We start from the raw sequence: 11,849 nt of genomic DNA, 5'->3' as shown, positions 1-11,849 counted from the left end.
TACAAGGTGGAGAAGAAAATACTCAAGTATCACAAATTTCTACTTCAGTACAGTATATGCACTTAGTTCCATCCCACCACAGAAAAGCCACCCAGCCTGCAGAGAAATGTTGATAAAATCATTAGTAAAAGTTGTTAATGCATGGATTTCAGTCCAGATGCTGTCCAACGGCTCCAGTGGTCTTCCTGGTGAATTCAAAGCTGCATAAAAAGACTGAAGAAATCCTGCTGGGAGAGGATCACAGTTCCAAGTTGATAAAGGACGGTTGGACCTGGTCTTCTTTAAAAGCCATCTGTGGAGACTTGGCAGAATCAGTTTATAAAATGCTGACAGGGCTGACTTTTAATGGGATGGCAGAAATTAACAGTACATTTCATGCTGTTTTAAAATAAAATAAAAAAAAAGTCGGCTGCTGATCAGCTCGCAGCGTGGGGTCTCAGTGTGCTGTAAGTGTAGTAGTGTTTCACGTGATTCGTGAGTAAAAGCTCCACCTTTGGGATAAACCGGAGGCGGCTTCTGTGCGCTGCTGCCTGCCTGCCGGCCGGGACAGACGGGTCGGGCTGCAGGAGCGAGCGGTGCTGCTGCTGCTGCTGCTGCGGGCTTGCGGAGGTTGATGAAGGGCTTTGTCCGAGAAGCTACACAAACAAACAGGTTACTTCCACGGTGCGCTTGCGGTCGCTTTCGTCAGTAATGAGACTCTGATGTGTGCGGAGAGGACAGGATGCCCGCCAGCGGCGCCGACTCGCTGAAACCCAGCGCCTTCATCCCGGTGTGCACGGCCGCCTGCCTCCTGGTCGGCTCTACCTCCCTCTTCTTCGTCTTTACGTAAGTGCCATCCTAGAAATGGAAAAAGTTGGTGACATGCACATGTTGGTTCGCGCCACGGAAAACGCATCCATCCCTCCATCCGGACATCCATTGCGCTTCATCCACCATGACTTTCATTCCAAATCTGTCTACATTTTTGCATGTGGGATTGAGTTTTGAAGCTGTGAAATGTTAAAAATGTTGGCCAGTATCTTCCTGTCTTTGTTGTCATCAAGCTGAATATTGGTTGCACAGTTTTATTCCCATTTTTGATCTTTAGTCATCCTCAATTTCTAAAGAAAAGTTGCTTAAATCAGCATTTAAATGCGTAAAAAGAGCACCATCTTGTTCCTCGCCTCCCTCTTCCTCACTGACTTCACTCTGCTGGCAGACCCACCAGGGGCGGCTAACACCTGACCTGGTTGGCTCACAGTGTGGGCCAGTCTGGGTGCCTGCCCAGTGCACCCTGAGGACTCAGAGTAAGCACACTTCGGGGGATAAGCCACCCACAATCAAACATGTATCAGCGTGTCATTGTGACCCACATGTGTCATAAATGTAGCAGGAGGAAGTCAAAGCCAGGCTCTGCAGAAGCTTTCAAACGTCACGGCGTGGTTTGTGTCAAGATCAGAACACCAGATTGAAAGTTTTAATGCAACATTTGGTGAAAGTGTTGAAAATAGTTAATTTTAGCCTACTGGTTTTGACCTACTTGTGAGGAAAGGCAGAACTAGTGGGAGGCTAGAAAGACTCAAGCCAACGCTGGCACACAGGAAAAAAATTAAATGTAATATCCCATCATACCCTAGAATCCAGTTTAAATAACGACTGCAGGTTTTCCAAAGGTATCTGTATACTGTATTTCAAAGCCTAAAGGAAAAAAAACAGTATCAAACATTGAAACACCCTCCTTTCACTATGACACCCATCTAATATCTGCTCTTAACTTACTGAGTGAAGGCTCCCACCTCATCAGCTCTGTGCCAGTCAGCTGACCCTTGACCTCCGGAGCCATATCTGTCCCAGTTTCTCCTGTATTCTCTAGCCGTGCACCGTTTCCACTGGTATCTGACACCAGATTGGGAGTATGGGATTAGGATCCTCTTGCCAATGCCATGTGATCCCCCATCTGGGAAAAAACAGAGTGTGGGATCTTTGAGTTTCCTATCAGCAGATATTTACTGCAAACTCCTCGGCGACTTTAACTATAAGACATATTCAGCCACTGTTTTCCACACACTTTCTAATGATATTAAAATCTTAATGATAACAGCAGAGATTCAGAATTCTACTGTATTTTTATTATACAAATTACTTGAATAGGTTTTATATTTGGAGTCACTCCCGTCCAATGGGACCCCTCTCCACGCCAGCATACAAAAATATACCACATTCTAATTCACATGTCAACTTGACAGCTGTCTAATTACTAAAGTCGTGAGACGTTGGGGACGGAGAGACAGGCTCACGGGCCAGAAAAGGCAGAGAAACCTCCGTCTATACTCTGTGAGAGAAAGACAAAATCAATGTCCCGCCGCCGTGATAGATTAAAAAGAGGCTGCTTAATTGGGACTGCATTGCAAAAACCAGCAAAACCAGGACACTGCAAATGATTGAAGAGAGAAGTGATGAATCTGCTTCTTTTGGGACAAGGGTTGCGTTTGAGCTGAGATGACCTTAAAACCTAAAAATGTTTTTGATTAACGCAGCCGAGCAGAATAGAGCTTATGACCTCATGACTGCTGTGTATCAGACTTTAAGGACAGTCGTTGAAAACTCACTGTGCGACTGACCAGCAGTGTGGTAGTGTAGTCTATAAGCACATACAGCATTTATACTGTATCAGCATTCAGCAGGAAGTTAGACACATTTTCTTTTTGGACAAACTGTTGTCGACTGTCAGCTAATATCACAGCTTTCTGATACGAGCCTGAACTTTGTTTAATATCTTGTGTATCTCCTAAGCCAGCAGTTGCAGCTGGAGTGACTCCCCTCGTCCAAAAGCAGAGATAGACAGGTGCCTCGCTCTGTTCGGTCCCGCCTTGGTAACACTGAGTCAAAGGGACGTCGCTTGTCATCTGCCATAACATCACCCCGGCCTTTACCCTGGTTACTGTGAATCACGGGAACGTAATGCCATCCAGCCAGGCCTTTTGTCACTTTTTGCACTGCTGCACAGCGCTTGTACCCCCAATTTTAATTCTAAACCCTGCAGTCATGTTAAATATAAAACCCCGTTCCTTTCATGTGGTAATATTCATGCAATTATCCGTGTGTGTGCATTAGCAGTGCAATTATGCTTCCATTTCTGTTTCCGCTGCAGGTTCGGTTGAGCTAGAAAAAGACCTTTAAAACTTGGGAGCCTCCTTTGTCTTCCTTCGCCTGAAAAAATTAATCAGTTAGCTGTTTCCTGCTTTTGTTCGTCTGGCCGTGAACTTTTGTTTGGGTTAGTGCTTAAGGTTTTGTGCATTGTTAAGCTGAGGCAGGTCGCCTACGCCCAGCAAAGGCCACAGACAGCAGAAAGACCAAGAAAAATGTCCCTTGTCAATTAAGTTATGCACCACTCTGCCTGGACACAGAAAGCTTATCTCCTGAGTAACCTGTGCTTTCAGAGCACTGACATATAGTGAGATTGGAAAAGGCCTAAAATTGCAGGTGCAAACACTGTGCACACTTTAAGATGTCGTAAAATGCCAGTTCTTTGCATGTGAAATACTGTATGGGAGCTGTGTTTTAAGTGAGAATATGTAACTTATTCTGAATAGCTGTGGCCACAAAAGGCAATTATATAATACATGCTTATATATACACAGTGCATAGACTGCTGGGTTAACAGTAAGAGTCATTGAGTCAGTGAAGTGACTCAGTAATGCTAGTTACTCTGTATTATCTGTCTAAAGTTGGCTAACACTTGCTAACATTAGCTACTGGTCATAGTAAGGCTCTGGCAGCAAAACCCCTGCATGTGCTGAATTGAGCGATGGTGCATTTTTATTACTTATGAATTCAACTTTTCATTTGTATCAGCAGGAATATTTCTCTATTTAAATATTTACTATTTAAAGCTTAAATTGCTTTACTTGTATGCACCAAAAGAACAAGTCCAACAGCTGAAGTCAATCATTTTTTTTTTAAAGGTTTTACACGACCACAATCCTAAATGGCTTTCATCTTTATTGGCTGGTGCGCGGCGAGAGCAGGAGTGATAAAACGTGGACGGCACGGGTCACAGATCACGGCGAGCCCACGACACCGTGAGCGCAGGCTGTGTGGAGATTTACTGTCCGGCCTGTGGGAATTTAACCGCCACCAGTTGTTTTCTGCACTGGTGCTGGTGTCTGGAGATCTGACAGATTACATGTCAGGGATGTCGTTTGTGTTAACCGTGACAATAACTTCACAAAAGGAGCCCAGGCTGCCAGCAGTGGCGAACTTGCCGCTTGACCAACCGTGCGACGTCTGCTGTGCCACTGACCCACTGCGGGGATGAGGGCAGAGTGCAGATTGCAGAGCAGCTTACTGTTCTGTGTGATTTAATACAGCTCTGCCTGGGCCGTTTCATTAGGTGGGGCTTGTCTTTGCCACGCTGCGGTGTAATGAACTGTCTCTCCCTGCGCTCCAGATGGTCTCAGACCAATGATGGAGGCTTGGCCGTCCGTGCAGAGGCGTCCACGCTGTAATCTGGTCCACAAGAAATCGGTCAGATGAAACCAGCTCACCTTCTGTGTTTCATCTGCAGCAGCGTAATTGATGTGGAACAGGCTGCATTTGTCGTAGTAAGACAATTTGGGGGCCTGTAATGACATTGATAAAGAAAGGATCTATTTATCTATCCATCTATCCACTGTGTCTACATGTCTGGGGAAAAAGACAAGTTCTTATTTTCAAGACCCGGGGTAATAATTTAACAGTGAACTAGAATAAATGATGAAAATCATATTGCATGAGCCATATTGTTGTAAGTAACGCTCTCTGGTTACACATCTTAATGCAGCTGATCAGCCATGACAGTTTAAGCACATGTCAAACATGACTGCATTTAGTGAGAAGAGCTTCTTGAGTAGCAGCTTTAGGCTCCTTAATCTTTCTGTCACATATTCTGTGCTTCTTAAAGTTCTCATAATTTCATTACGCTAAAAAAAAAAAAGAAAAAGAAAACTTTCATTTCCAGGATTTTCCTCATCATGTGTTGTAAGAGGGAGCCTGCTGCAGGTATAGGCTTCCATTAGTAAATCAGTTGGATATATTGCATGGTATGCAGTGGATAACATGTGTGATATATGGTGAGCCTTGATGGCATGCTCTAACGTGAGGAATACACAATGCACTGGACTGGCAGAAAGGGTCTGTAATCCAGAGTTCATAATCCAGGGATTACTGGGTTTGCAGCTGGCATGGCATCAGCAGGCGTTCCTCTCGGGGATGGGGAGACCCCTCCCCCACAGCCTAAAACCAGCCGGGGGGTTTGGGGATTGAAGCAGCACAGGGATGAAGCCATAACTGAGGCGGATGATTCTTAATTTTGTCAGTGTTTTCACTTTCACAAGACTTTGCCTTTAAGCTCTCACGTGTGTTCACGGTGTACTTGCCTCCAGAGTCATATATGGAAATATCTATATGGAAAATGTTACCAGTTTGACACACATTTCTGGTCCTGGCACTGGTTATACTGGTTATACCATTTCCATTCAACAATCCTAGAGCATTCATGGTTATTATTTTCCTCTACCTATACTAGTACCATACCAAAACCACAACATCTGTCTGTTCAAATAGAAAATTCCCATGCAGTACACATGTAGGTTAAACATGTGATGTTCAATCAAACACTTTTGATATAATCCAGTGAATCTTTTCCTCTCTGTCTACCACTGTAACCTGATTACACTGCCCCTCCCTCTAATCTCACCCTGTAGAGATATAATCACACTCCCATTCAGTGTTACGTCCACACACACACACACACACACACACACACACACACTCTCTGAGAGATGGTGATGGCGGTCTAAGATTTTAGTGCACAGACACCCATAACGATTTTATACTGGTTTAAAAGTGAAGGATGGGACACTCAGCTCAATGCTGTGATATGAAATAATAGTTTATATTGTTAGTTTAGAAGCATCTATAGTTTACAGATTGACGCCATTTTTTAATCAATTTATATGATTAAAAGGGTGACACCAGTGGCACTGATTTGAATGATCTTCTTCCTTTTTTCTTTTTGTTCATTCTCTCAGTTCGTTCTTTATTTCAGTTCAGTCTTTAATTCTGACTGATTGCTTATCATGAACAGTGCATTGATGTCCAACACGAATCAAAGGCTGCAGCTAACAGTTATTTTCATCGTTGATTCATCTGGTGACTGCTCTCAAGTAACTGACCAGTTGTCTATAAATGTCAGAAAGTAACAAAAGATGCCCATGGAGTTTTTCAGAGACCAAGGTGACAACATGAACTGTCTTGTTTTGTGCTGCTAAGCAGAGAAAAGCACCAAAAGCACCAAATCCTAACATTTGAGAAGCAGGAACAGGTGAATGAAAAGTGACGAATGATTAATTGATCATATTCAGATTTTTCTACATTGATTGACTAATTGGTTAATTGTTCGATTATGTCGGGACCGGTCTGTCTCAGCATAGTCTTATCTTTCAAAGGCTTTTTGCTTTTCGTAACACGACAGTGACGTGACAGCCCAACACGTTACGGTGGCGTCAGCAGACTGTATCCGCGTCCGTGTGTCGTTTATTAAAAATTAATTGCCCCTTTATTGTCATTTATCAAGGATAAATTCCGGGATAAATTGCATTTTGTGTCTGCTTTATATTCATTGGAAGTTGAATAAATTTGGCTTTTGGACAGATTGTTGGATAAAACGAGGGATTTGACAACATCACACTGAGATCAAGGAACTTGGGATGGACATCTTGGACTGTTTTCTGACATTTTACAGACTAAACAATTAATCGAAAAATAAATTCATCTATAATAGAAATAATTGTTAGTTGCCGCTCTGCAGGTGTCCAGACCTGTTTCACTGTGCAGCACAGACACAGTACGTGTCTTGCCCTTACTGCAGGGTACCCCGTCATTTAATCCCTTGTTGTGGCCACTGGTGAACACACACTAATACATGCTTATCTTTCACTGTAAACAATTACTCTTGGGATCCACTGCTCCCATCAGAATAAATGGGATGAAGATTATCCCTTAAAATCTTTGTTGTAGCCCCAATCTGTGTTAACCTCAACCTCTAAGGGATGGATCCTCGCAAGACCCAGAAACACTGTCAAACCCTCGATTTACAACAAGCTTTGGACGAACACTCGACGACGAGTACAGTAAATCGTTTTTTTTCCCCCCTTCTCCTGTGTTTGTATATTCAGATGCCCGTGGCTGGCTGTGACCATCTGCCCTGCTGTGCCACCATGCTGCGCCATCCTCTTCCTTTTTGTGCTGGCCAACTTCACCATGGCAACCTTTATGGATGCTGGTGTGCTGCCAATGGGTTAGTAATCAAAGTGATGTTATGCTTACAGTAGAAAAGACCACTTTTTTTTATTTGCGGAAAAGTTATTTCAGAAATTACGCACGTTATTTTCTAGCAAACGAGGACGAGGACAAGGATGACGAGTTCCGCGCGCCGCTGTATAAGAACGTGGACGTGAAGGGCGTCCAAGTGCGGATGAAGTGGTGTGCCTCGTGTCATTTCTACAGACCTCCACGCTGCTCCCACTGCAGCGTTTGCGATCACTGTGTGGAGGTCAGTGCGTGGACAGATTTAAAGACAGGATAAGAGGCACAGCATTGATAGTGTAGGATAGGGTCAAAGCAAATGTGGTGGGGAATTTAAATGGGGAAAAGGAGTGTTAACGGGTAAGAACATAGAAGGCCTGGATGGAGAGATCAGGGGAGAGAAGTGGGTGATGCTTATGAGTGAGTGTGTGTGTGTGTGGGGGGGGAGTCAATAAAGGGGATTTCTGCAGAGTGAATGATGGACAGAGTGTGATGGAGAGAGAGAGAGATCTCATTAATCAGGTTAATCCTTTTCTCAGATCCCTTGTAGTCTCAGTAGAAATGCAATTTGAAAAAGGGTTCAGACGGCCTGCATTAAACAAAGTGTGTTTCGAAAGCACATGGATGCAAGTCTTCAATGAATGCTTGATTTTCACTGCTGCAAATTATTCGATATAAGCTCTGCGATGTGTTTTTTTTCTGGCCGATTTGATTTTCATTTCCCCCCAATCCTCCTCTCAGGACTTTGACCACCACTGTCCCTGGGTGAACAACTGCATCGGGAGGCGGAACTACCGCTACTTCTTCCTGTTTCTGCTGTCGCTGACAGTTCACATGATCGGCGTCTTCACCTTTGGCCTCATATACGTCCTGCACCACATGGAGGAATTATGGAAGCTGCACTGCACTGTCACGTATCCTTGTACACACACTCAAAATGTGTGTCTGTCTGTGCTTTTATTTGTGTCAGTGTGTCAAATGTGACTCATATGAAGCAGTTTTCCCTTAACAGTAAGTACAGTTTGGTAGTGATCAGCATATCAGGGTTGTTTCTTATTCCAGTCCTGGGTCTCACTGGATTCCACCTGTACCTGGTGTCCAGAGGACGCACCACCAATGAACAAGTCAGTTTGATAAAAAAAAAAAAAGCATTAAATAAGTTAATAAAGTAGATCTTTAGGACTTAACAATGGTGCTAGATTGATGTATTATCTATTATAAATAATGTATCTAACACATGATTTATTTACATCTGATTATATTCCCTTCATGATTCCACAGGTAACTGGGAAGTTTCAAGGAGGAGTCAATCCTTTCACACGTGGTTGTTGTAACAACCTGGAGTACCTGGTTTGCAGTCCCATCTCTCCAGCGTAAGAGCCATTTCTTCCGTTTAATCTTTTCAGGAAGCTTTGCAACTCAGTGGCTGACACCCTGTTTGTAATGTGACACCAGGTACACAGCGAGACCCTGCAAGAAAGCAGTGATCCATGTTCAGCCTCCGTTCCTGAGACCGGAGATCGGCAGGCAGATGCCAGTCAAAGTCAGGGACAACGGAGTACAGAGTCAGGATCTTCAGAATAAAGTATGCATGCGCAAATTATACACGCCAGATTCAGATCACACGCAGAAAAATCTTCTCTCACACATTCTCAAAGGATTGTAACCTCAGGTGTCAAGGGATTAGATCTCTCATATTTTTTTTTTTTCCCCTGCCAGCAAACCTCAGCCGGAGCTGTCGAGCTGTCAGACATCAAACAACAGAAAACGCCACCGCCGCTGCCACCAAAACCAGACCACAGCCGGCTGAGGAGCCAGCTGTCTGACGTGGACGGTACTGTTGGATGACACGTATACTGGGATAACCTCACACGGCACTGAAGCAATACATGATTTTACAGTGACAAAGATACCAAAACATTCAGCAGAAAGTAGTCCCCAACAAATGCACTATTTCCTTCTACCTGTTTGCAAAAAGTCCAGCTGTTTTAGGAAATTGTTTAGCCTCATTTGCATATATTTGTGACTTGCTTTTTAAAGATTTACATCTTCAGTAGGAACCAGTGGACTGGGTGCTGAGTGCCACAGACAGGCTGAGGAAGTTGTAAAGTACTGAGGGTCAAACTACATGTTGGTTTTGATCTTTTCATGAAAGAATAATAAGGAAAATGTAGAATATGACCAGCCTTTATCATTATGCATATCTCCTTTCCTTCATGGTGCCATTGTTGAGCCATATCTGTGGGTTGTTCAGTATGATTGATTCTTATATCCTGTAATTAATCGCATTAATCGTTTTCTGTTCCAGAGATCGGACATCATACCAAATCCATCATTCCTGTATCCATTCCCACTGTGCCGCAGCTGCGGCCTGTCCTGGAAGCCATATCCAGGGGATCATCACCCATTCCCCCAGAGCAGGTGCTTTTCAGTCTGATATTTATTTGTTATATTCTAGGAGCGTGATCGTCAATATCCAAGTCCTGGATTTGATCCTTGTCTGACTGACACTGCTGTCTGTTTTTTGTTGTGTTGTTTAGTTGCTGAAGACATCAGAGCAGCAAGGGAACAACAAAGGTCCTGACCTCCGGTCTCAGTCTAAAGAAAGCCCTGCGAGAGGCAGTCAGCAGGCCAGCCTGCCTGTCCAGACCAACAGCATCTCCAGCTCACTGCAGCTCAACTCTCTGACACTCAACTCCCGCTCTCTCACACTCAAACACAGCAATCGCCACGGCAGCAAATCCCAGCTACCTGCCATGCATGGTGATGGCTTGGGATCCAATCCCCCACTGGGCATCATCGCCTCCTCCAGCCTGCTGGCCAACCACAGCAGCAGCCTCTCTTATGATAACCTCATTAAGCCTGCAGACCCTCAGTTCCTGGCTCAGAGAGGGGCCCCTCCGGTTGGGTACCACCCTCACTTTATGTCTCTGGGCACAGATGGGACTGTGGTTCAGCGTCCCTCTCCTCATGCCTACAGTCCCGTGTTTATGGGCGTCACCAGACAGTCTCCTCAACCTCGAGATCCCTCACCTTCTTTGCAGGGCTTTGCCTCCAGGGATCCCTCGCCTTCCTTTCAAGGTTTCATCCAAAGAGACCCTTCTCCGGCTTTTCAAGGGCTGATGCCAAGAGACCTTGTGTCCCAAAGTGTGACATCACGAGACCTCACCCCTCCAGGTCTGACGATACGAGATATGACCTCTCAAAGTCTCAGAGACAGCCTGCGTGATCTCGGTCCACAGGGCTTGACACCGCCGAAGTCTGCCGCGCGCTATGACGGCTTTTCAAAAACTCTCATGGCATCTATCCACGAGAGACGGGAGATGGAGGAGAGGGAGAGGATGCTGCGTCTCCAAGCCAGATCCCAGGCCCTCTACGGCCCAGATATGGGGATCTATGACATCCCCAGCAGGAGGAGTCTACCACCAGACAACATCAGACCACTGGGATCACGTGGACCAACCCCTCCAGCGTACGGCTCCAGGGAATTCCTGATGAGCACAGGCATCCTCGGTTATAGCATGAGGACCTCACCTCTCTCCAGCTCCTCCACGTCGTCTCTAACTCGAGGCCCGAAAACATCCAGCTCTCCTCTACAGAGCAGCAGCAGCAGCAGCCTCCAAAGCAAGGGCAGGTCTTCCTCTCCGGCTTACTGCGCTGCTGACAGACAGACTCAACCCCTCCCATCCTCTACATCCACTCTGCCCCGTTTACCATCCTCCTCCACCTCCTCTGCACCTTCGTATGCCTCCTATACCACTGCAAAAAGATCCTCGCTCACGTACTCCTCTGAGGGGAAGGACTCAGTCACCCTGGGAGTCCTGAAATAAAAAAAAAAAGAAAAACATACTCCATGTTTCTGATGGTGTGAATGAATCATCTATGCAGTGTTAGACTCAGTCTTCACAGCTCCAAAATACTTTGTAAATAAGAGGCCATTTGGGACTCTCCTGTGTGGGAGGGTGTGTGAGAAACAAATACACAGTGAAGGACAAACTTAAAAATATTCTTGCAAAGTCATCGAAGTTTTACCAAATCCGAAAAAACGGTGAATCTCAGGATAGTTGTGCCTCCTCTCAGAAACAGAGCGAGCTCTATAAACTCAGCCGAAGCCGAAGGGCTTTGTGAGGAATACAGATTAACTTATTATCTGTTTGTATGTGTTTTGATATTGCTTTCGTGAAACAATGTAACACTGTATCATCTAATTTGTCTCCCACTGCAAAATTCCCAGTTTAATAGAATTTTGTAGTTGTTTCTATGAATAAACTTATTTTGTAATTTTAATTTTCTTTTCCTATGTTATTTTCTCGCGTGAATGGCTGTCGATGAAGGAACCTGCACAGAGCCAAAAACAAATTGAATGAAAGTGACATATTTAAAGCACTTGCTGCTCTGAGAAACAAAAGGAAAATTGCATTTTATGATTTGGCTATCCATCTTGCTTCAAAGATGTACTTGTGCTAGATTTTTTTTTTAAATCACAAGATCATTTTAGCTCATAAATCAACAGAATAATGTGC

At 44.6% G+C, this 11,849-nt stretch overlaps 1 protein-coding gene across 1 annotated transcript; it reads left to right on the top strand.

The window, feature by feature from the left end:
* Nucleotides 1–518: 518 nt before the first annotated feature.
* Nucleotides 519–11,611, top strand: zdhhc8a (zDHHC palmitoyltransferase 8a). The gene is made up of 10 exons (XM_076758133.1): nucleotides 519–825; nucleotides 7,197–7,318; nucleotides 7,416–7,573; nucleotides 8,068–8,240; nucleotides 8,348–8,450; nucleotides 8,608–8,699; nucleotides 8,782–8,911; nucleotides 9,046–9,160; nucleotides 9,635–9,747; nucleotides 9,867–11,611. The coding sequence occupies exons 1-10, from the start codon at nucleotides 722–724 to the stop codon at nucleotides 11,154–11,156; spliced, it is 2,400 nt and encodes a 799-aa protein (XP_076614248.1). The 5' UTR covers nucleotides 519–721; the 3' UTR covers nucleotides 11,157–11,611.
* The last annotated feature ends 238 nt before the right edge of the window (nucleotides 11,612–11,849 follow it).

This window comes from Chaetodon auriga, chromosome 19 (assembly GCF_051107435.1).
Source record: "Chaetodon auriga isolate fChaAug3 chromosome 19, fChaAug3.hap1, whole genome shotgun sequence".
NCBI lineage: Eukaryota > Metazoa > Chordata > Actinopteri > Chaetodontiformes > Chaetodontidae > Chaetodon > Chaetodon auriga.
The sequence above is the reverse complement of the archived record's forward strand: the minus strand, read 5'-3'. Positions and strand labels throughout refer to the sequence as shown.

Bases quoted from the DNA above. Each gene is read 5' to 3' on its own strand.
- zdhhc8a (XM_076758133.1), top strand. From the start codon at position 722: ATGCCCGCCAGCGGCGCCGACTCGCTGAAACCCAGCGCCTTCATCCCG. The intron at 7,574-8,067 runs GTCAGTGCGTGG...TCCTCCTCTCAG, and splicing joins TTTGCGATCACTGTGTGGAG to GACTTTGACCACCACTGTCC. The intron at 8,912-9,045 runs GTATGCATGCGC...TTCCCCTGCCAG, and splicing joins GTCAGGATCTTCAGAATAAA to CAAACCTCAGCCGGAGCTGT.